General features: G+C 42.2%; 1 protein-coding gene across 1 annotated transcript in view; it reads left to right on the top strand.

Annotated features, from left to right (window-relative positions):
- Positions 1-25,067, top strand: part of COMMD1 (copper metabolism domain containing 1) — a 59,185-nt gene extending 34,118 nt beyond the window's left edge. Inside the window, exon 3 of the mRNA XM_062489473.1 lies at positions 24,935-25,067. Within this exon, the coding sequence (XP_062345457.1) occupies positions 24,935-25,042 (108 nt within the window). The 3' untranslated portion in view covers positions 25,043-25,067. The remainder of the gene's footprint in view (positions 1-24,934) is intronic.
- Positions 25,068-25,738: the final 671 nt, after the last annotated feature.

The raw sequence follows: 25,738 nt of genomic DNA, 5'->3' as shown, positions 1-25,738 counted from the left end.
CTGAAATACAAATGGAGCTCTGCTTCTGGACATGGGTTTCAAATGAACACTGGTAAAGAACTCTCTGAAAGTAGAAACACAAAACAATATTCTAACGTCCCTGGCCTTTAACTTGTTCAGGAAGTATTTCTTAACAGTCACAAGACTGGGCTTGAAATGATTTTCTGAAACATGAAAAATGCATTACACACAGACCTTAAGGCCATGACCACGGGTGGAAGAGCAGAACCAGCTCAGAATTGTGTTTAGACATCCCTTGTGGCACCAGGGCTGGGTAATTTCTCTTCCCTGTGATTCCAGAATATGGCAAAGCCTCCTGTGATTGCAGAACCATATTGGAGTCCCAGGTACAGCAGTGTCCTCCTCCTTAGGGGTATGAGAGTGGTTAGTACCATGACCCAGCTGATACTATCCTGTGAGGGATGGTGCTGGCAAAGGTTTGTGCTGTTTCTAACCCAGTGAGGTTGGAATTCCTAGTTCTTCCTAACCTGAGGCATGATTGTTTTCAGTAATCAAAAAAGCTTTCTTTTGAGGGGTTGTGAAGTTTGAGAAAGCCAACAAACAAGTTAATGACAACTTAAACTGGAAACATACCATAATTGTTTATTTTTTTTCTCCTAATTCATGGCTCACATAAGGGTCAAGTGGCCAGAAGCACCAGAAGCTAACTTAATGGGAAACTGGGGCAGGGGCTGGAAATAAATCTTTGAGTGGGAGAGCTTTCTTCTGGGAGAACTTTTACAAATATAAACATCGAAACACAGAAAATCTGGTTCTGTTATATCTAAATAACTCATTGTGTTGGCTTGAAAAAGGCTAATTTTCAGCATCTAAAATGCAAGGAGACTGCTGCTGATTTTTGAGAGGGTTGTTATTAATCTCAGGATCTGAGATTGAAAATAGTTTTATTTTTTTTCTCCTACTTCAAAAAGAAGGCCACAGGCTCTTCCTGGGGCTGATCCTTGCAACACCTACCTGAGGTCAAGCTTCCTGGGCAAATCCCCAGGGTTTTGTGTTCATTCAGCTAAAGCTCTGTCTCTGAGGCTGGCCTTATATGTTGTAGAAGAGTCCAGAGAGCAAGATAAGGCTCGAGGTGATGAATTACTCTTGTGTTTCACTGAGGATGTAGCTGAAATGAGGCAATGTCACTGCCTCAAAGAGGTGTTGTTACAGCCAGAATTCAGAAGATATTGCAGGGGTTTATTTACTTCCATGAGGACTTGAATTCCAGCTTTTCTATGTGATGCTCATCTTCCCTAGCATAGCCTCTGTACACTGGGCTGTCTGTTTTCCTGCTGCACAGGGGTTTGGGATGATGTCAGAAAATGTGAATTATGGTGAAAGGAGTGGAATTACTCAGGGTTCAGTTTGTTCCCCATCCCACCAGCATCTGAAGGAGAGGATTTATTTTCCAAGTTCAGTGCCAGAACATCAGTGAAATTTCTGACAGGTGCTGTTCTCCTGAGACATGGCAGTACTTAATTCTTTTTCAGCTTGGCTGGACCCACAGAGTCTCAGTCTGCAAGCAGGGTGTTTCTCCCCTCTGTACTATGGGTCCTGATACACACCTTTGGGCTATTTCTTCAAGTTTATTTGGGAACTTGTTTCCTGGGGCTTGTATTCAAGGTGCCAGAGGTATCCTTGGAAGAGATCTTTTCCCTAGGGGGATGCCAAATTAATGTGACCTGATGGGCAGTCAGAATAAAAACAGCAAAGAAAGCAACGGCGAAACACAGAATTCAAAAGGCTGCCTCCAAGAAGTACAAGGTGACATCTGGGAGGATTTATTCCTAATATTATGCCTAATATTTGGCAGTCAGAATTGCTTCTGAATGGTGTGTGTTGAGTCTTGCTGTGTAGGTTCCTTGTGTGGGTAGTGGAGGGAGAGGCTTCTCCAAGGAGTGGCTCGGGTGGATTCAGAGGGCAGATCCAGCCTGACAAAGAGTGCCTTAAGCACTGCAGCTAACGGGGCTTGGGGTGAATACTCCTCAGTGTGGTTTATTGCACAAATATTTGTGAAAGCCTGTTGGTTGCTCAGCCAGCACCTCGAAAAGCCACCTTCCAAGTTCAGCTGATGGAGCAAAGAGAAGTTTGTTTGTGGTACTGATGCTCGTGTTCGCCGTCCATCCTTGGTGAAGATGAGTGTTCATCATCCTCTCCTGTCCTGCCCCTTGATCCCTCCAAACACACTGCTGCTTTGAGTGGCAGTGTGCTCCTGCCTCTTTTGGGAGCTCACACTAGGGGTGAAAATGAAGGGTTTGCTGTGAAAGGGATTTTTGGTGAGGTATTTGTCTCCTTTTGGCTCGGTGACATTGTAATAGCTGTGCCTGTAACATTATCCTTAAGTAAAAGCTGAGAGTTTGCTGATTGTTCCCCTTCAGAGCTGGAGTGGTGTCCTGTGTCTTTTACACTTTGATTTCTCAGTTTTTAAAACAAGAAGGAAATTCAAGGTGAGTGCAATTGGTGAGGGTTGTACGTTTATAAAAGTTGTTATACAAATAATGGGAAAATACTTTTATATCAATTAAAAAAGAGGGAATTTGTTCCTCTGATGCTCTAAATGAAACAAAATCTTCATCCACCAGCTGATCATCTGTTGCCCACAGAAATATTTGTGTGTGTCTCTGAGTAGTTTTCTAGGCTTGCAACCAAAGATGTGAACATTTCTGTAAAAACAATGAAACCTCTGTAATTCTGCCTTCCTTTTTCTTTCTTTTGCCTGAGACTGTTTTGCCTTTATTAGTCTTTAACAAGTGTATCTTTTTTTCTTAAAAATATGGAATAATGGAAATTTAATATCCTATCAGTATTTTTGCAGTGAATACCTGTTACAGTATGAAAGGTTTATCATAGGGTTAATAAAATTACTTTGTTATTCTATCTTACAAAACTGTAGGAAACTGTTATGTATCCACTTGCTGACTGTGTGGTGTTTGGAGCAGGAGGGACTGGATTTGACAGCATGGCTGTGAAATTAAATCACAGTGACAGAATTAAATCCAGGTTGTTTTATATTTTCATTGGAAGATGTCAGTGTGTTCTAAAAACCAACCATTTATTCGACGTTGAAGCATCACCTGCAATGGCAGCATGAATTCCTTTCTGTCTAAGCAAGAAGCAACCAGCACTATCTGTAGAGTTTTTTCACCAGGGATAAAGTCACAGGAATGCCTGCTGACCTCTGTGTCTTGAACTTCTGTCTTAACTTAGCCTGCTTTCCCTGTTTATCCTGTGCACTCCTTGGGTGAGGGAGCTTCATGTCAGGGAGCAGCTCTGCTGATGCTCAGAATTCAGAAACTGCCTGAAAAAAAAAATGTACCAGGAAATACATAGGTCAAAACCTTTAGTCAAGGTTTTATTGGTAAAGGAATATTTTTAATGTTTTTAATATTCCTTTACAGGAATATATGTTGTACTTGTAAACCAGCAAAAGAGTTGCGTGCCTTTGCTTCTTAGGAAATTTGTAAATATTTATCGTTGAAATTACATATGAGATAATTCGTGGCTAAGGAAAAACCTCTGTATTTCATTGTGTGGCTTTCTGTGGGGGCAGTTGTCTGGCCAAATCCTGCAGTATGGCTGATACCAACTTAAAAATACTTCCCAAATCCTCACCTTTTGGTGTTATCAGCTGTCTGTATTATCATAATGTTGCATGCATTGACATGGAACAAAAAAAAAAAAAAAAAAAGAAATAAAAGCAAGCAGAGGATGGTGTGGAAATGCTGGGCTGTAGCTGTTGAGTGCAGCCTGGTGAGAATGAACAAAGTGTTTGGTTTTGGAACAGGAGAGCTGAGCCCACAGCAGCCAGATTTTAAAGTTACAGTTTTGTTTCTGTTCATCTCAGCATGAGGAAAACTTTGTTTTTGTAGCATTTCTGGAGAACAAGGTTAAATTCTTTCAGGACAAGTTCATTGTATCTGACTCAGAAAGAAAAAAAAAAAAAAACTAGTCTTTTATGCTTATCTCTGAAGTGTATATGAAATGAAAATGAAAGAAAAGCAGTAAACAATGGTGAGCACAGGGCTATTTCTGTCATGATATTCTGCCTTCTGTCCCCTGTGCACACACTGTAATTTATTGTAACATGAAGTGAGTTCCACCAGGCTTGAACCGTTTATGAGTTACCTCTGCAAAGTGATGTTTTGCAGGGAGGAGAAGCCCTTTTGCCTCGTGTTGTGTAGCTGGGGGTCAGAGGAGTCTCTCCTCATTCTAGCAGGGAAGATGTTTCCCTGCAAAATTCAGCTTTCATGTTGGCTTTTGCTCAGTGCCTGATGAAACAAATAGTGGGGGAGACACCTCACGAAGAGGAAACAGCACAACATCCCCTTTATTATCAGTGTTTCAATTTAGCACCTTTAGGCTTTTCTCCATGAAAAACATGGCCAAAGCTCAGCTTGCCTCACACTTTATTCCTTCAGATCGCTGTTTGGCGTGTTCATGTGGGATAGATGAAGTCCTCTGTTGTTTTGTGAGCACTGAATTGCAGTCCTTGTTGCAGTGCCTGATTGTAAAGTCCCATGTCCCAAGAAAGGCGTTTTTGTCGGGTGAAGTGCTGGTGGCCAAGTCCAGCTGGGCAGCACTTGGGTTGTCACAGCTTTGCTGCTGGGCTGGGATGGGATCTGGTGGAGGACATTAACTATCAAGATGCTGATGCCTGACTGCTTACAAATGGATCCTTGAAAAAGGTTTTTGGGCAAGGTCTGTTTTCCCAGGCATAGGGCTTGTTTTTCCCGAGGCGTTGCCTGCCCTCCTGTTGCAGCAGAGCTCTGGCAGCTGTGGAGGTAGCCACCCATGACACATCCCCGTGTCAGAACGCCCCGTGGTCCCTCAACCACAGTATATCCAGGTCACCTGAAAAGCTTTAGGGCCATTTTGTGACCTGAAGCTGTGCTCAGAGTATGAACCCAGCCCCTTACCCCGTCAGGGCCCCAGGCACGTTCGCTGCCGAGGGTGGAAGGTTTACATCAGCTGCTGTTCAAATAAACATAATCGGTTTGTACTTTGTTTTTTGAACAATACACATCAATTGTGTGGTGAGGCTTTTATTGGCAATTATGTTTGCTTTTGCCTCATAAAGTTACTTGTGCACTGACAGTCCTTTGATTTAAGAGACCAGTTTATTGGGCAAACACGTCCTGCTGTCTCCTCAAGTTACCTCTGTGAGATGTCCATCATCCATCCCTGAGCTCCTAAGCTTTTCTAAGAGGGGATTTTTAATGAATTTGAGTTTCATTCTAAGTGAAAGTGCCTGTTTCTAAGAATACTGTTCATTACTTTAGTGCTGTATCTTATAAAATACAAAAACATTTCATTATTACTGTTGTTCAGGAAATCTGGAGTTCATTGCATATTTAGTAAAACACTCTGATATTTCATGCTTAGTTGATGCCTGAGCTTTGCTTCAGAAGTAATTGGTAAGTCTTCAAATATTACTTTTTCTTAGAATTAGCTAAGAGTGGGTACTCCTTGTCCTAAAGGAGGGAGAAACTGATAGTGTTCAATATTTGTCCAGCTGTCTTCCCATTCCTCCCTCCCATAAGTACTTAAACCTTATGTAAATAATCACAGTCCATTTTACATTGTTTTAATTAAAACCATCCCTTCTTCTTCTGTAATCTCTCTTAGAAAAGTTTCTGTGACATGTTTGGCATTAATAAATCATCAGGTTTTGCTAACTTTTTAAACCTTTTTATTTAACTTTTAAAAACACTTGGGAAAAAAACAGATTGTTCAAGAAAGGATGGTTTAAGGAAAAGCCTGGTTGGAGGTCATGGTCTTTACCTTCACTTTGTATTTTTCGTAGTCATCTGTTACTTAAAATACCTTCAGGTTCAGGATTGTTCTGGAGTTTATTTGGAATGCCTAATGCTAAGCTTCAGAGGGAATATTTGTAATCTGTTGCCTTGGGGAGAGTGTCAACAACTGATAATCCAGGACCAGGAGTTCAGGTTGAACTGGGGAGTTGCTGACTGTAATGCATCCTGCACTTTCCCATCCTTGAAGAGCTGAATATCCATTTTCTGACTGTCTTTCCAGAGACTGTACAGCTTAGGCTGCTGCACTCCTCTGCACTGGAGCTCTGTGAGGACCCTGTAGATTTGGTAATTCTGAGGAAAATAGAGGATAAATGCACTAATTTTGGTTCTACTTCCTTTGGTGTGCATAACATTCAGAGGATAAGGAGGGAACAATGCCTTTTAAACTGGATCATTTGTTTTGGTTTTAAGGGCAACAAGCTCTTTTTAGAGCTTTATCTGTGGTGTGAGTGAACCGAGGTGTTTTGAAGTTCAGTCCAACAGGAATAGGGATTGTTTTAGCAGCAAATGTGAACAACTTTGTTCTGTAAGTTGAAATCAGTGTTTAGTTACTCTGTCCCCATTTTTTGGTGGATCACAGTTGTGAGAAGATTCAGGACATAGATAGCAAGCGAGGCTGCTGAAACAAATGCACCCAGGGAGCAAAATGAAAAGGGCTTTGGAGATGCATTTTACTTTTTTTCACATGGATTGCTGAAAATAACTTTGCTTTTCATGTTACAGAATATGGGTTGTTTTACATAACTTGCTGATGAGCTCATCAGTGCTCACCAGCATAAATGAATAAACCCAACCCAGATGCAGCAGCAGCCTCAATTAAACCTTTCATTAGCAGATTCCATAGACCTCCATTTCCTACATTTTTTGGGACAAACTTCTTAAGAGGTATCAATTAACAAAGTTATAAAAGGCAAATGCTGAAGTTTTCTAAGCTCATTTCTTGTGTGCAGAGGGATGAAGTCCTTGGCTGGGACCAGGAGGGACCAGTGGGCTGCAGCCCAAGTGCTCTCCTCAGATGAAACCAAGAGATTCTTTTTTCTTTCACCCATGCACTGAGATTCCCAGATGCTACTTTATGGATAAATTTGCTACAAACCTTCTGAAAGTTACAGCACACTGCGTGCTTGTATTGATTAGGATATTGAATGCTTTGCTCTGTCTACATTTAACCTGTTAGATTTTCCAAGATGTGCAAGTTAAGGCTTAAGAAAAACAAGTAGTTATTGCTAATGAAACCTTCAAATGAGAGTAGAACATTGAGCTGTACCAGGCACTTTGACATGAGCACAGGGCATTACACTCACCCTTGCTCTACTGAGAATATTCAAGCCTTGGATTAATCAAGGTTGCTGGATGTAGTAGTGCAAGTTTGCAGTCTCAGGTTTGGATTGTGCTTTGGCCTTAGATGGACGTGGAAGGAACTCTGATTAGAGCTCTGGTTTCAAAAGCACACGCTGTAGAAAACTGAAAACCAGGAGAAAAGCCTTTGTCAGGCAAGGTGCTTTCCTCAGTTCTTGATGAATGCCTGGATGGCATCCCTTCAAAAAACAAAAACTTGAAATACGGATGAAAAATTCCTTCAGACTCCTGAAATAATGTCTGGAGTTGCAGGCTGGAGCCAGTCCCATTGTTTTTAGTTCTGTCTAGTGTTTCTTCTGGTCATTAGTGATCAGCCCTCTCCCAGCATAGGGAGCTTCAAAAGTCTTCAAAAGACACTCACTGGCTTTTTCCTTATTTTGGATGGGAGGAGGGGTAGGTAGGACTGCTTGCTGCCAAGACTTCAGTTTCTAAGGTGGCAAGTCTCAAATGCAGGGGTTTTTTTTTTCTGTGAATTTGAGGATCTGGAAGATCCCTTGGTCATAATCTTGGGTCTTTCACATTCCTTCACCTTCCTCTGAGTTTTAGGATACAAAGCCTATCTTGCAGCTCTGAAAATTCATCCAAGCTTGAGTTTGGCTGTGAGCTGCCTGCTTGTATTGATCTATTGCTCACTGATGACTGAAAAACAAGTCCATTTACTTAAAAACAAGTCCAGTTGTTGTCATCTGACAGAGGCAATTGATTTGTGTCAGAGGCAATTGATTTGTGAGGTTCTTCCCTGCTTATTTAAAATCTTTTTCTCATTGCAAAGGAAAACAGTCTGGATTTATGGGTACTGTCACTAATGGAAGGTAAATACATCCAGAATTCATATAAACCTCACTTTTAACGATAAAAACCAAATGTCACATGAGCATTTATGCAAACAGTAATGCATCACCAATATAACATTCATAGGTAGCATCATCTCATCTCAAACCTTTTCAGGGTCTTTTTTTTCTTTCAAGAAGGAACTATAATGATATTTTTGGAAACTACATTATGGACTTGACACATTGAGCAAGATAAAATCCACATACAACCTGGTTCTCTGTAAAGCTTATGCAACAGGTTTGCAGCCTTACACAAACTGTTCCCATGCTGAATGTGATACAGCTTTGTATAACAGGAGTCTTATGTCATCTCTGCAATTTTTAAAGCAGAACTGGGTAATCCATGAACAGAACAGTAAGGGCATTAGAGACTAAATGGGAGACTAATGACTACTGATGGATTACTGAATTTCAGGTTTTGAAGCTCTCAGCATGGTCACTTGCCCTGTGAACTGGCATCTCTTTCAAATAACGAGCCCGGCTCAGGCATTAAATGAAAAGCTTTGCAAGAACTTCCTTGCTGCAGTGGGATTTACATTATTGAATTGGCTATGTTTGCTTTCTTGTGCAGACCACACAGATACTGCAGAACATGAAATTCTGGTAATAAACCCAGTCCTTAATTAGATATTTAAAATCTATGGTTGTCTTACTGTTCTCCTCATATGAGTGGGGTGCTTTGTACAGCCTTCCTGACTCTGCTTTTCCTAAGTGCTTCAGGCACATGACAGGGTGATTTAAGCAACTTGTTGGGTTGAGGAAGAGGAAACTTCCAAGAAGCAGGTGAGAAGGATCTCAAGCAGAGAAATTCCTTGCCATGGATCTCCTCATGCAGTCAGAGGTGGCAGATTTCTGGTGGCCCTTTCCCAGGAAGGGTCATCGTGAAGGAGGCCTCTGCTCCCCAGCCAGACATGGTGTTTGACCACAGAGGGCCAAACTCCTGAAAGACCTGGTTGTGTTTCAGGCTTTTTCTGATAACCAACCTTCAAACTCATGCTAAGATATTGAAGCGTATTTCTGAGCCAGATTTTGTTTAAAGGCTGCTTCAAATTTTACTTTCCTGTCCTAAGTTGTGTTGTCCTTCACAGGAAGAAAGTCTCAGAGTGCTCAATTATGTGCCTTGTCATACCTGATTGTTTGCTAAAAAGAAAGTGAAGAAAATATGTGCTAATTTTGATTTCTTCAGCCAGAAGTCTTTGGTGTGTGTTGGGTAATTATGTCTGTTGTAAAGGTTTCGAAGGGGTTTCTTCTCCCTCAGTAAGAAACATTTCTGTATTCACTTTAAAGAGTGCTGGCCTGTTGCTTCACCTGTGGAAGCATTTGTACTGATGGCAAGTTGTCTTCTCCCCAAAATGAAACTGTACCTCCTTCATTTACTGTGAGCTGCTACTTTTGGTAACTCCAAGGATGGATCATTCTTCAACTTCTACACCATATTTTTCCCCAGCAACCTTTTTCCTGCTATTGTTTTCTTTTTGCTACATCTGTTGCTCTTTCCCACTTCATGCAAAAGCACATTAATCATTAACATTTGTACGTGTGGCTGAAAAATGGCCTTTTCAAAGCTGCTTTTAGCTGAGCTGTAAATACTGAGCAGCACATCCACAAGTACCTGTGGGACACCACTTGTTAAGTACTGCTGCTGTTAAGTGCCCCAGGTTTACATTTGGGGGGTAGTGGTGTGTTGCTGCGTGCTTTGGGGTGCTTAACCCATGGATAACAGGCCCAAAAAATGAACAGCAGAATTAGGAAGGGACACAACTCAAATTGAGTGTAGCACATGCTGGTATGAAGCCCCCTTCTATTTAATACAGCCCTGGGACAGTGCCTGTAGCATGGGAACATTGTATTGGAATTGTGAAGCCTGGAAATATTTTGCTGTAAGTGCTGGACACTTTGCTGTGTCACACACGGGTGGCTCCAAAGTAAAAATAGGATTTGTGGTTTTGAGGGTTCATTTGGGGCTTTTCTAAGGGAGAAAAACAACCCAACAACTGTTTTGCCCTTCATAGCTGAAAACTAAAAGGAGACTGATTAGAGCTTTTACCTAAGACCAAAAAAAAAAATTAGGAAAGCTGCTTTTCTGGCCATTTTATCTAATAGCAGTAAATCTCATTGAGCTGACTGCATCTGTCCATATGGATGTGGCTGTTCTGAGACTAAAGAACTTCACACAGTGCTACTGGTGCTTCAGACCTAGGTGCCAGGCTCTTTTTGCTCCTGCAGTAGTTATGTTCTGGTGGGTGAATGTGTAGACATCAAATAAAACATCAAATGCCAGCCCCTCATTATAGTTAGATAAATGGGTGTTAGGTGGGGGAAGGTATGGTGATTCATTTTTTAATAAAAAGAAGATGGGTTCAAATGTTCTGTTAATACAGTCTCTATTCAATGTGTTGTCTTTTGAAAGTCTAACCCCAATTCTAACCATTTTATAATTTGAACTTATTTCCAGCATGAATATCCCTCCCAGGCTAGTATTTTTACGTGCTTAAGATTCTTGTTTAAAAATAAAAAGTAGGTAGCTTGGAATTTAATGCAGCCAGGTCAGTAAATAATTTTTCAGCGTTTCTATCCCTCCATCCTCGACATCCACAGCCCCTGAAGGGGATTGTTATTTTTGTTGTCCCCTATGGATGAGGTTATCTCAAGTTATTATACTCATTTTAAAGGGTTGAGAGCATGGTCCAGACAGCTGTTACCGTCTTCATCCTGTTCATGAATGATCCAAAGAACAGTATCCAATTCCTGGAAGCTCTAGAGCTTCGTTTTTCATTTTGACTAATTGTTTTCTTGAAATAATGAGCAGCAGTGACTTCACAAAGCACAGTCTCCTGGCACCGAGATCATTAATGACTCACTGTATCTTTAGCAGCAGTTAAAAATATGCTTTTCCACACTTTGAAAAAGTCTTGGTAGTTTTGCTCACAAAGGAAGTGTGGTGGTGTGAGTGAGTGGAGATGTATTTCCTTATCATTTTCTATTCAAGACCATTTTGAGGCATGGAATCCTAGGCAACCAAAATGTAGCAAGAAAAGAAGGGTTGCATTTGAGGTCTGGTCCAGATGAAAAATATTGTCCTGGGTGAGTTTTTTTTCACATGGCCATTGACCCTCCTGCCTCCTCCTTAACTCCTCTACAGAGATGCAGTGCAAGGACCACTTCATGTCTTTGAGGCTCATCTACAGTGGGAGCACTAAAATTAATCCCCTGTTCTGGAAGATTTCAGCTTGCTTGGAGATTTTGTGATGGGACTTTCATCAGACATGTTCTTGAAGAACAGTGCTGGAGGACAGTGGAGGGAGGGAGGGGGAGTGCATTTTCCACCTGGGATAACCCCTGGGAGAGGTTTCCAGCAAGGGAAATCCCTCATGACTCCTCTCAGGTGGTTCACAGGCAGCTCCATTCTTATCCCTACTTGTTTTTTCTTGTGAGGGCAAGTGATGTAGGGCCCCTCACTGTCTGAGCTGCAGGTGCAGCTCTGAAGTTGCTGCTGAGGATTGACCACTGACTCTTCCCAGCCTGAGCTCTGTGACTGCACTACCCTTGGATCAACTCTTGGAAAGGTCGTGTGGTAGGAGAAACACAATGAGGTTAAAAAACAAAAATCCAAATCTGATGTTGTCTGTCCCTACTTTAGTGTTTAAAATTCAGCCTGAAAATGGTATTAATCCCTTTGCAGTAGCACAGGATTCTGGGATTGGATTCAGTGTTCCTTCTGGAAAGCACCTCTGGGACATTTTTTCAGCCAGGGTGTGTTGTTCTGGTTTTATAGCACACCAAAGATGTATTTGATTTCTTTGTTCAACTGCCTAGCTTTCTTAAAAGGTATAGTGGAAGTTACTGTTTTGAAAGTTACTCTTTTTTTGTTGCTTCTTTTGGTGCAGGGGATGCTTGTGGTGCCTCCCCTGCTCTGCTGCCACACAACCACAAAAATCCCAAACCACAACCAAACACTGGTTTGAAATGAGAAGCTGAGGTCTGTAATGTCAATTTAAGGTATTTTATCAGCATTTAATTACAGTCCTTTGTTAAGTGGCTACATACAAAAGTAGCACAAACCCATGAAAATTGTAATGCTGAGTTCTCTTCAAAAACTTACTTAATGGGGATCCAATCAAAGGAGGGCAGAAATGCCAAATTCTCTCCATGCTGATATTTTAGAAATATCATTACATGTCTACAATGTTAATTGGGCTTGTGGGATGAAAGGCCATTCCAAATGTAAACCTGCTTCCTAGCACTCTTTATCTCAGGATAATCCTTTTTTCCAAGGAAATTAAGGTACGTTTTCTAACATCCAGCACTATAGTACTAAGCCTACAGCAGAGCAGAGTGAATGCAGGGAACTCAGCATGCCACCATTTTTCCTAGAACCTTTTAGTTGTTTATCAAACATGGTTTTCAATTTCTGAGCAGATTTTTCATGGAAGTCCACTTTCAGCTTTCCCTCAGGCACAGAGCAGGCAGGTCCCGTGGGCTCTGCTCTCCCTGCAGATGCCTTGGCAGGCTTTGGGAATTTAATCCCAGCAGTTCTGTGGTGGATACAGACAACAGTTAACATGACTTGAACCCAGCTTTGCTAATTAATGTATGATTTTAAAAAAAAAAAAATCTCCAGAAGGGATATGAAATGATGCTTTGGAGAAGCAGTCATTTGGGTTTTGTAAGCCCCACTGAGCTCTGTGTGTGCTGTAAAGGGAAGAAGGGAAGGAAGGGAAAAGCAGGGATGCAAGTGTTGGCTGGTCAGTGAAAATCCCTGATCAGCATTCAGCAGGGGGTCAGATAACAGCAAGCTTAAAGAATGGGAGGAAATAAACCTGAAAATTAAATTATTTATCTCTGGTGCAAAATACATGTTAACTCCTGGCTCCTTACCTTAAAGAAAGATGTAATAGGCATTAGCAGGGTTAGGAAAGACATGAAAATCCTGCAGGCAGGCAGGGAAGGCAGACAGACATTCCCTGTTCTCACTGGCATTTCTGCCTTTATATGCTGGCTCCTTTTTTCCTACTAGCCCTCAAAATAATCCAAATCTTGCCATACAGTTTCCACTACCTCCCAGACCTTTCACAGGTAAGGGCTTGTTTTCCCAGGAGGCAAGGGATTTGAAAAGCAAGATATTTAAACCAAAACCAGGTATTTTTATCAGAATGCTGCACAGTTAGTCCTGCCTTTGGTAGCACCTTTTGGTCAAGAGGGCAGCAGAAAGAACAGCCATCAGTACAAACGGGTTAAAAACCCTGTGCAGTGTTTTGATGCTTTGAAAAGAGAAGAAGCACATGCATTTTAGAGATACAAGTCCACTCACAGATTTTACCATAGTTCCACTTCAGGACAGCTGTCTAAAACCTGGCAACAGCATTTGGCATTGCACATCATCCTCCCCGTCCCTGCTTCTTTAGTAGGGGTGGCTTTGAGTTGTGTAACACCGTTCTCCATCTTATCTCCCTGCCTGAACTCCCTGCAGCATTCAGTTTTCTTTTATCTGAGAGCTGCTACGTGACTTCTCCTCCCACACAAGAGCTGCAGTGAGAAGGCAGGGAGTGGTGTCCCTGTGCCCTCATGGCCATGAGGTCCACGAGGCAAAGAGCTCCTTGGAGCTTAGGATGGTCTCCCAGGAGGACATCTTCAGCCTGATTCCAGGAATGGGGAAGAGGTGAGATGCATTCTGTTTCTCACAGTCCTACAGCAAGAGCCGTGACCTTATGTCTGCCAAGGGGAGCCGGTCACAAATGTAACATTTTCCTGATGCAGGAGAAGTTGGCTGTGGCCCTGCACATTTACCACTGGTGAGACACGTGCCCACTCTGCTGAAGGCTGGTGTCCAAACTATGGGTGCAAGCCAGAAAAGACAGGTTGCTTTTGTGGAGAACAAAAAACAAAAGAGATTTCTCCTCTGCTTCAAAGGCACAGAAAGCTAAATGAGCTGTTCACATCATCTCGGTTTTCCTCAGGAGAAGTGGTTAAGGTCTTTTATATTTCATTGCCTACTTCTCCCCTTGTTCACAGTGAGAAAGAGACAACCAATTAAATATCTGATGTGGAAGAGCTGAAGCCTTTCTTTGTGCAGAGGTATCTCTGATTCTCGTGTGTTTATTTTCTTATTCAGTTTTCATACGCTGAGTGGATTGCTTATTAATTGTTAAATGACTGCTCTGCAATTCAGTTATGGAAATGATTTCTACTTCAGTACCACTTGCCCTTGAATAGAGAACTGGAGGTCAACCAAAATTAGCTAACTTATCTTCAAACTTTTTATCTTTCTGGGAAAAAAGACGGTTCAACATGATATCTGTCAAGAGGATTATGAAGTTCCAACCTTAAAACAATCCTTGGGGCCAAGCTGGTTTGGGGATCATATTGAGAGTTGGTGTCCTCATCTATCCTGATGAGACCTTTAAACAGATTAATCCAGGTGTGGTGTTGACCGTAGTGCAGAGCTGGTATTCTATTGCCCACATTAATTTCTAGAATGAATTGTGAAAACACAGATTGAATAAAGCAGAGCTGTAATTTTAACTGAGACAAGGAGAGCTGTGTGGGCAGAGCGGGCAGTCCCTTGGCTTCAGTGGGATTCTGCTCAGAATTCTGAAATGTCCTCCCACGCTCATCTCTTCAGGCTTGCACCTCCAGCTTCAGCTTTCACTGTGAGCCTTTGCTTTTCACCTTACACAAGAAAAGAGGCTGAAAAAAAGAAAAAGAAGTTATGTATCATGCAGTAAATAGTACCAAGGACATACTCTATGGGGTTTTTTTGGTTGTTTTTTTTTTTTGTTTGTTTGTTTGTTTTGTTTTGTTGTTGTTTTTTTTTAACAAAGAAAAATGCAAATCTGGAGCTTTTGTGTTATTTTCAGAAGAGAGCTGTACTCCTCTGGTGTCTCCCTGCTGGCACATAATGCTGATATTTCTGTGCATTTGATCCGAAGGTCACTGAGGTCAGTGCAGAGATTCTCAGTATCTTCAGCAGACTTTGCAACACACTGAGCAGGAGCTGCTGTTTTGCTGATAAATCCGAGTGTGATCCCTGTCCCGAGGCTTTGGAACAGCAAGAACAGCAGTGTTGGAGGGGCTGTAAGCCAGGCTGGACTCTGAACACGTGGCTGCCCTCTTTTCTGTGAGAGATTTCTCAGGATGAATTGAAAGACAGCAGTCTGCATTCTAAAAGTAATGAGGAAAAAATACCAAAAATTATTCAGACCAGGTTTCTTTTTCCCCAATTTGGCATTTTTTCCCCCTTGGAAGTTCACACACTCAAATTGCAGGAAAGAAACAAATGCAGTTAATTTGGTCCCACTGAGGAGATGTGTTTGCAGTGGTCACATAACTCTTGAGTAGATTCTTTTGTCCTGATAAATTCTATTTTCAGATCAACAGAAAGGTTATGGATAAATGCCATAGAAGCAGCAAAAATAAAAAGCCTGTTTGGTCTGACTGCTTTGTATTGTTAAATATTTTAAGAAGGAAACACCAGCTGAAAGTGTGCTGGGGACTGCAGAGATATTTTCTAGCCTTTGGTACCCTGTCTGTGTATTTTTAGATGAGCAGTTCTGCCCAAATGCCAGTGACTTTTCACCATCCATTTAAAGGTGTATTTACCTGTAATTCCAGATGTGTGGGATCCGTGTGCCAGAGACAGAGGGTTAATGTTTCTGGGAGGAGATGAGGATGCTGCTGCTGTGTGTGTATGCCTGTCTGATGTGCCAGCCTTGTGCTCTCCCTTCTCTGATGGTAAAATGCCCTGGAGCAAATGGATGCCTGGCATTGCTGCTTGCTATGAACATGGCCAGGACACAAGGGCTCAAACAGCTGCCCTTCAAAAATTAGCTCTGAAAAATGACATTTTGTAGGCTTAAAACGTATTTGCTGTAGCTGGGTCGTGCTGATCTCAGAGCTCAGGTGAAGAATATAGGGACTTCTTGAAGTGAGGCTTTTTGAGGGCATTGCCTGTTGGCATTAAGAGACATAAGTCAGCAGAGGATTTGCACTGCCTTTGCTCACTACTTGCAAAATTACAGCAACCAAAATAAACCCCCTTTGTATGTTTAGTTCAGCTCTGGGTGTTGAAGCATTTCAGCAACAGGACCCACTTACCCCTCACGTGCTTTTGTTCCATGCAATCCAGGTGCCTTTCAGACCACAGGGCAAGTGTGCAGTGTTCAGAAAGGAGCAGAAAAGAGGATTTAAAACACATCATACTCCAAAATGCTGTTTCAAAGTAATTCTAATCTTTGGTCTCTTCTCTGAGAACACCAGTTATGGCCTTGACTGAAGACTGATTGGAGTGGAAAAGCCAAGATCCTCTGGCCTTTGCCATCAACAGGAGCCAGCACTGTCTGCTCTCATGGAAAATAAACTGTTTTAGGGTTACAGAGCCACAGAATGGCTTGGGTTGGAAGAGGATATTTGTTTCTACTCAGCTTTTATATTTGGTGTAATACTTTTAGGCAGGACATGAATGGATTCCTGAGTCATTCATGTAGCACATAAACATGAAAGATCTGTGAGGCAGCAAGAGCAATCTGTTTTGGGGCTGCTAACCACATTATTCAGCCTGCAAGCCAGTAGTACTCTCAGCCAGAACATGCCAGAATCCCAAGTCACACAGCCTCCTAAAGGTCAGGAATTCTCAGCTCAGGTTTTTAGTGCATTCTTTAACTGTGGGATTATTTCTAAATGCAGATTACTTTAATTGTGTTGATTGGTTTGGTACAAAAGTAATTATTATTCCCAGAGTTCATTCCTGTTTTCCTGGTATTGTTTATTGCAGGAACAGAGAGGAATGTGTTTGACACGGATTTGATTTAATAAAAAGTTACATTAAAAACACAGAAATTTCCTTGTGTCCTTAGGAGTTAACCAAGGTCTTGGTGATACCCTGTTAAAAAAACATGCCTCAGTGGCAGGGGGGGTTTGATACTGTGATAGGGTGCTTCCTGAAACATTTAAGAGAATTATAAATAATAACATAAAGTTGTTGACATTTAATTCTGAGAAAGTTTGGGGAGGTATAATAAGTGATATTTGATTTACGTTTGTTTTGGGGTTTTTTTTGCCATGCTGAAGGATTCCCATGTTAGGTTATAGGTAAATTAAAGTGTAATGAAAATTAATTCCAGATCTAAAGATTGTTTTCACTAGAAAAGCTGGATTTAGTGTGAAAGCATAAGATGCATCAGTGAGGACTCTTTTTCTTAGACTAATTTCACACTGCAATTAAGTGCTACAAGATTGAAAAAAACAAAGGCTAGCCTAGGTACTGGGAGATGAAACATGTCTAGGGAAAGCTGTAGAGTGCTATTTCAGCTCCATGAGCAGCCTTGAAAACACCATCCAAACAAAGCATGGTGCAAGCAAACGAGGACAGCTGTCAAACAAGGTAGAAAAATGCAGATTGTAAGGAAGGAAGGACATTTACCCTCTAAGGTCCCCTGCAGAGGACTTTGAGAGGAGAAAACCTCACCTTGCAGTGGTTCCACTGAGAGACTCTCTTAGTGAAGAGCTGACACAGCAGGGCAGGGCTTGAATAAGTGATGATGGAGCTTTCTCATCGCTGGTACCCTTGTGAGAGATCCTGATGTCCTGCCAGAAATGGAGTTCTTAAATAGTTTTTATATAGTTTTCTATGTAATATATTTAACTGTACAATCTGCATCTATACATATTCTTATACAGTTATATATTATGTATAGTTTTTATTTTAAACTGAGTTTTTTAATACATGTTTTGTTTCAAATCTCACAGTGATACAAAGGTAATTTAATTTTTTTTTTATGCTGGCTTTATGTGCTTCCGTGTACAATTTGGTAAAGCTACAGGTATTACTGTCTTTTTTCTGTTTTTCCTATTAAAACTTCTTCATGAATTTTTTAGTTGATTTTAGCTCTGTTTACACCATTGCTTAAATAGCAGCTGGCTCAAGAGTTTGCATACTAGGGTCCCCACGACAGTGTCATTAGCCTAAGCAGGTTAATTGATTGATCTGGCGTGCCATTACACCTATTTACCTCAAGCCAGACAAGCAGCAGAGGAAAGATGTTTCTGTTAAAGATTAAACATTCCACACTGACTGTTTTAGGGTTTGAAAGAGCTGGAGCTCAGCTGTGCTTTCAAAGATTGCTGGAATTCAAATGGAAACAGTCTTGTGCTTTCTTTGACAGAGCAGTGGCTGTAGGGGCAGAGGAGTGTGTGCTTTTGCATCATTTCTTAGAAACAGTTCAGATAGGAAGAGGTTTCACTTTCCATTCCTGCACCAGGAATTAGATCACATCATTTTCTGCTTCCTTGTCTCAATTCTGTTCCTATCTCAGAAGTTCTGGCAGTGCCTTTGGCTGGGATTACCCAGCCCTTTACTTCAGCTATGACCAGTTTACATGGTGAGCATTTCCCATGCCAGGCTGGATCCTTTCCCAAACTGCTTTACCCATATCCAGGATCAAAACTATGAGGGGAAAAAAAGTACTTTGGAGATTTCTCTTTAAATACATTCTTGTCTTTTTAATAAGTGCTGTAATGGGGGGGCGGGGAGGATTTTTGGAGGAAAAAACCAAACCTTGGAAATAGTAAGCTCAAGGTTACTGCAAGGTGAGAGAGGTGCCTCTTGGTGCCCTCATGGAAAAGATGCCTTAAAAATTTAGGAGACTCTGAACACCTCAAGGTAGAGTTTTTGTCCAACAGCTCAATTCCAAGAGAATTTAGCCTAATCTGAGCGTGTTCTGGAGTGGAGATGCAGCATTATACAGAATCAGACATCCACCACTCCTCAGTGAGGGAGAGCCAGAAAGGGTTTTCTGTTCTGTGAGCTCCTGTGACTGCAGCAGATTTTGTGGGGTAGCCTGAGTCTCAGGCAGCTGAAGAGGTTGTGAAAAGGTGTTGGAAGGAACCAGGTGAGCAGGCTTAGCAAACAGCAATCAATCAGGTGAGGCCACACCAAAAGTTACAGGCATAACCTTGCAGAGAGTCATCCATAAGTGAGAATTAAATCTGCATTTTGTCAGCATAAACGAGTTCTTTTTTTCTGCAATGTGTTGGTGCCAGCAGAACTGTGGCTTTTATAACCTTTCCTTTCTGACCACATGGAGCTGCCCTCAGCATTGGAATGTTTGCCTCCCCTAATCAGTGAGGTCTGGGCTGAGGGTACATCCACAGTGGATGAGAGGTGTCCTCACAGCATCTGCTCAGCACTGAGAGCCCTTTCACTGGTGAGCAGAAATCAGGGATCACTAATCCCAAACCGGTGCTGGACATCCACCACTTGTTCATTGCCAGCCTCTGTGCTTGCACACCGTGGCAGAAGGTTTTTGAGTGCAGCAGTGGATGAGAAACCCCTGGAGCAATAAGTCTGTGCAGGAGCAGGGCACTCAGGGTGGGGTATGGGGTATGCATAAGGTCAAAAACCAGAAACGGGTGCAAATCAGTGTGATTTTTAAAAAGACAAAAGTCAAAAAGAGAGAAATTGGAAGGTTTACAGAAACCTATGAAAGTTAATATCACCAGTCTGAAAACAACAGAGCCACTCAGGAAGAGGCTTTCATAAAAGTATTGTAACTTTTTGTTGTTAATTATTAAGAATAATGTTGTTAGCTTTTTAATGTCAAATGTATAAAAAGTACAGAGTATGCTACCTTCCAGTTAGTTACACTGATTAAATTATGGTTTGGCTTTGTTTCTCTTCAGCACTTCCTGAAAAGAAATCTGCACCTCCAAAAGGCCCAGGCAGCAGCAGGTTAAAGCTGCATCCATAAATGCTCATTTTTCATGTAAGATATAAAATATCAGGTAGACTATTTTCAAGAGGCTGATAATGTAAAAGGAATGACATTACATTTGCTGTGCAGTATCAGGGACCTACTTTTATCCTCTGGAATTGTTCCATTTTCTGCAATCCCTAATCTGCTTAATCTGTGATATTACAGGCTTGATGTTACATTAAAAGTATTAAAAAATCTGCAATCGAGGTAACTTTTTTTTTTAAGGGGATGTAATAATAATTTACTTAAGAGGTTCCTGGTTCATGTAATACCAAAATAATGGAGAATTGAAAGGCACTCAGTTACAAATATTTGTGCTTTATTTTATACAGTATTATGGAAATGAATTGCATTTCACATTAGGGTTTTTGAAGAGCATGATTGTAGATATGTAGCAAAAATAGCTCTGAATTGAATTAAAAATAATGAACTTAGTATTGTCAGAAATGTGGGAGTATGAAATCAATGGATTTTTGTGGAATTATCTAGATTTTGCTGTCATCATATGCCCCAGTATATCTTGCAGAATATTAATGAATATAAAAATAACTCTAGAAGTTTGCAGTGGGATCACGATTGATGCAAGGTGATAGGAGAATCAATGCAGCATCTCACACTTTTGTCATTCTGCATTGGTTTGTGGCAACTTTTTTGTGGTTTTATTTTCTTTTTACCGTTTATCAGATGTTCCTGACGAGAGAATCTAAATGGCAAAAAATAAATTGCTCTCATAAACATCTGACATGAAATATTTCCACCCTGTGGAACTACCCAGTTTAATGTCCTATTACTGTGATTTTTGAAGAAGGAAATACAAGCTAAAATCCAAAATTTTTCTTCTTTTTGGATCTTTCATGCAAGCTGGGTGTTGTGTACTGTGACATTCCTGCAGGAGATGTTTGCATGGAAGAGGGGATGGGAGAGAGCTCTGCACCTGTGACAGGACAGGTCCCTCTGACCCAGGCAGCCCTGGGGAGTCACCTGGGAATGGTGTGCACCAGGTGTTGGGGAAAGGCCACCCAGAGAAAGGTTTGGAAGCAAGTTTATAGTGCAGGGCTGAATTTATCAGGGTTTATTTTCTACCACTGGGCAGCACAATACCAAATTACCACAGTAATGAGTAAGAATAGTCTGCAGTGAAGGAAGGCTTCTGTGATAGAGCTTGGCAGCATCATTGCAAAAATTACTTCTGGATGTGCCTTTTCCAAGGAGAATGTGTCCTTGCACTGTTAAAAAGTGTCTAATTTCCATTTTGAATTTCTGGTTATGTTGAGATTTTGTGGGGTGGTGGGTATGGTATTTAATTTCTTTTCTCTTGCCTTTTATGGCATTGGGGAGGGCAAAAAAAATAGGATTTTTTTTCTTCTAACCGCGCCAAACCCCCCCCAATTTTTTTTCCTTTTTCTTCTTCTTCTTTTTTTAATCAAGATTTGCATTTCTGTACCATGAAAGCCTGTGAGCAGGTACTGGCTCAGGCAAAACCTGCTCTGGTGCTGAACCATGAGGATGGAGGCTCATAGTTGACCATTACTGACCAGTAATCCTCATGGACCCCCTGGAATGAGTCCAAAGGGGAGTGATGAAGGTGTTGCCAGGGCTGGAGCATCTCAGCCAGGCTGAGACAGTTTGGATTCTTCAGCATGGAGAAGACTCTGGAGAGACCTTAGAGCCCCTTCCTAAGTACCTAAAGGGGGCTCCAAGAGAGCTGGAGAGGGACTTCGGACACAGTCATGGAGTGACAGGACAGGGAATGGTTTTAAACTGAAAGAGAGTCGATTTAGAAAAAAATATTGGGGAGAAATTCTTGTTTGTGAGGGTAGTGAGGCACAGTTTGCCTGGAGAAGTCGTGGATGCTCCATCCCTGGAAATGTTCAAAGCTGGGTTGGATGGGGTTTGAAGCAACCTGGTCTGGTGGAAGGTGTCCCTGCCCAGGGATGAGCTTTAAAGTTCCTTCCAACCCAAACCATCCTGTGATTCTGTGATTGATTTTTCCTGCTGAAATAAAATGACACTTGTGACTTGGGATAATATTTACGGGATAGTCCCTGTAGGTGTTTTATTAGAGCAGCACTTACATGGAATTAGCAAATTTGGAGGAAGTGGGAGAGTTGACATTACCAGGTAAACCAGACTTTCTGGCAACAACAGGTTATACCTAGGCCCATGTGTGTGTTTTCTTTTACTCCAGAGAAGCAATCTCTTAACACTTGTTTGCAAGATTGGACAAAAAAGAAAAAGAAAATCAGCAGTGGATTTATTCTGAAATGAGTATTTTGTCTTTTGTGTTTAATTAATGCCTTGGAGCCAAAATGACATTTGTTTCTGCCCGTGGGTGTTGCTGGGGGAGCTGATGTGCTGTGAATTCCAGGGCACCTTTGCTTTGTGCTGGCTCTCAGCAAATGTCTTGGGTACCAGCTCCTGGTTTTATTTATCCCCCACCGGCTTTTGCGTTTGCGGTAATGGGAACAGTCAGATATTCATCTGTGCTAAAACATCTCTGGTTTAACCAAAATGTCCAAACAGGCAGCACTTCTGAACTCTCCTACTTTTGTTAATAGGAATTCTGACTTCTGTTGGAATTCTGACTTCTTTTTTGTCTCTGTTGACAAAAAAAAAATAAAAATGTGGAGGTTGAAAATCAACGTGGGTTCTTAATCACAGTGAAGGGTACCAGGCTGTTTTGAATGCAAGTTTTAGTGACATTACAGATTGGGTTTTTGCATATAGGGGAAGCTAAATCTTTAAAACATCCTACTCTAAGGCAAAGCCTAAAATAATAGAAGGGGATAAAAACCTCTTTCAGAGCAGTGCGATTGCACTGCCTGCTCCATAAGGATGACTCCTAAACCCTTCCAATACTCCCACTGCTCCAGCAAGTCCAGAAGCACTTGGCTGGCAGGCTGTGTTTGCACACAGGCATCCAAAGCTGATGCTTTTGCACTCACTGAAGAGCGCTTTCCTGGTAATTCAAGCTGGGATAATTCCTTTACAAAGAACCACTAATGATCTTACAAGCACTGCATGGAGTTGAGACGGCTTCTAAGAGTGGGTCTGGCGCCTTGGCTGGTGGCTTTGAAATGCTGAATGTTGTTGTAGGAGGCTTCCAAAACAAGGGGAAATGAATATGAATAAGATTAAAAGCGAATTCCGTTCAGAGGGGTTTCTTTCTGCTGTTCCAACGTAGTGGCTATAACTTAAAAATATGATGTGTGTCAAAGTTGCTAGAAGGCATTTTAAGTAGCTGGCCAAACTGATGCAACAGAGAACAATTGCAATTTTTTAAAGTTTTCAATTTGTGAGGGTTGGTTTTCTAAAAATACACAGGGTTTTTAAGTATAGCTACTGAGACAGAAAAAGCCATGCTTCTCTTGGTCTCTCATATAAATATTTTTGCAGCACTCTGTTGTTGCAGCTCCTAGAAAACCTGATTCAGAGCTGGGGGCAGTTTGTGTTTCTTGGATGTTTTGTTTTGCAGCTCCTTTTTATAGCCCAGGCTCTGGGGTGAAAGGGGAGGAGGGGTGGGAAAGCATGTAAGGACAAAACCAAGGAGGCTGCAGGAAATGGGTGTCCATTCCCACACCTTCCTGGGGACATCGAGCTCAGCTTCCCAGCCTGAACCCCAGATTCCAGCCCGGGCAGCAGCAGTGCTGGACTTCAGGACTTGGAGTCTGTGACTGATTTCAGTTTTGCTTAACTCCAAGGGGGCTGAATTATTTTTTAGCAGTAGGATGGATCAGAAGGGATGCCTTGTTTCCTGCTGAGGATGAGCAGGGATGCCACATTGGTGGTATCCTTACAGATCCTCACAGAAATAAGGATTTCTGTATTTCATGGCCCCGTCTTTCTTTTTGTTCCGTTTTTCATGGGGGAGATAAACTAACAAGGCATTAAATAAAACTGAAGCTCAGTTCTGAGCAGCCTGATTTACAGTCCTCTTGGGTCAGGTTTTAGGTCGGTTCACATGAGAGTGGATAACCAGGCACTGTCAAGCCCACATGGGAGAGTTTTAGTTGCTTTATAGCCAAAAGAATGTTTCATGAGTGCACTTACACTTGCATGAAGTGGCAGTGTCTTTGTGTAATCAAAGAGTTTTGTATAATCAAAGAGTTTTGTTATGATCAACTTACATTCCTTTTGACTGACAAAACCTGAGGAGGGGAACAAAAAAAAAAAAAAAAAAAGTCCTCCTTTTGCCTTAGGCTCAGGCAAAAGCATCTCCTCCAGAAGTAGGCGCTTCCATGTCCTCCCATCCACTCACATTCCCCTGTGATTAAGCCATGAAATCAGCTTTAGCAGATCTCAAAGGCTGCATGGGCAGCACTGGCCTGATTAAATCTGTGGATGGGCTCACATGACTCGGGGTGCAGAGTTGTGGCTGGAAAGCCTGAGATGCCAACAGGAGCTTGGCCTTGGAGGTCATCCTGGGGAGGGACCAGATCCCTGCATCGCACGGCACTGCCACTCCTTCCCCAAAGGTCAGGATAGAAACCTGCCCGAGGCTGGAGCACACGTGGAGCAAGGAGCGGTCAGGTTACAGAGAGCTCTTGTCAGATCCCTTCTGTGAAATTCGAAATGTGTTACAGATCCTGGGAGTATTTTGGGGTGGTAAGAAAAGCTGCTCCTCCTGCAGTAGCTGTTCTGTGAAAGGCTGCTCTGGACTTTTCTAGTCAGGTCTGGAAAAACAAGGATGCTGAAACTAGAGAGATTGAGCAGGAGCTGAAGAGGCATTGGCTTTGCAGTGCCAACTTGCAGCAGTTGCTCAGAGTAGGCTGGTGCTGTCCGGATCTGCTCGTATCCATGGAGAGTGGTTTAACTCAGCAAGGGTCTGTGGTCTGTCTTCTTCGTGGTGCTCCTCAGAGCCACAGGGGTTAACTCATGGATTGCTTGAGATCTGACTTTTCCAGTGCTTCCTAATCAAGGAATGCTGCGAGAGATATTCCAGGTTTTTGTTCACACTTTCACAGGCAGTCTCCTGCAAACACATCTGCTGTAGGCAGATCCCACCTGGATTTTTATCACTGATAAAAATTAACACTCCTAATCAGACAGGAAAATGCAAGAAAGTCCATGGCCAAATGGAGTTAAGCTGTCAAATTCCTCACCAAACGTTTCTTTCTGCACAGGGATCAAACATAATTGTTTTTCTCAAATATTGTTCTCTCTTCTTTTGTAGGAATCAGAGTTTCTCTGCCTGGAGTTTGATGAGGCCAAGGTGAGCCAGATGCTGAAGAAACTGTCAGAAATAGAGGAGAGTATGGCTTTGTTGACTCAGACTACTTAATCAAATAAAGAGATGGCAGCTTACAAAAAAAATCACCCTCGGTACCTTTTCATAATTCCTATTTCAGCAAATAAAATAGGTGGTGCTGGTTAAATCCGGATCATAACCCCAAGAATGGGCTAAATCACACTGTGAAGCTTTCTCATCCCCTCCTCCCAGCCTGTTTTCCAAGGCAGCAGCAACGCTGTTACCACAAAGCTTTGCACAGTCAGGCCTTGAGTGTAGCAGGGCTTTTCTCTTTTTCCCCTCAGTCCCTTATGGAGTCTTCCAGATGCTGTGGATGCTGGGCTGGATGAACAGCAAAGGTAAATTGGCCAGTTGTGGCAGAGGAGAAATGAGCAGAGGAAACGGGCAGATTAGGGGGAACTCATGTTTATGCTTCCAAACCGTGGACTTTGAAGGACAAATCCACCTCTGTGAGCTCTGTCTGCTTAGAGTTAAAGCCCAGGAAAGCAGATGAGGTGCAGGGAGTTCAGGGAGCAGAGGCACAAACACACCTTCCTGCGAGGCTGTGAGCCCCATGCTGCCAAGGATTCAGTGGTTCCCCAGGGCTGGCCAGCCTGGCTGCAGGAGCCAGGGGACGATCAGGGGAGCACCTCCTGGGCAATGGGACATGCTGGTTTTCCAAAGGGAGCAGCCCTGCATGCCCAGAATGCCAGATCCAGCTGTTTGCTGGTGAGCCTTCAAAGCCACCTC

The sequence above is a fragment of the Cinclus cinclus genome, chromosome 3, assembly GCF_963662255.1.
Source record: "Cinclus cinclus chromosome 3, bCinCin1.1, whole genome shotgun sequence".
Lineage (NCBI taxonomy): Eukaryota > Metazoa > Chordata > Aves > Passeriformes > Cinclidae > Cinclus > Cinclus cinclus.
This window is presented reverse-complemented; position numbering and strand designations above follow the sequence as displayed.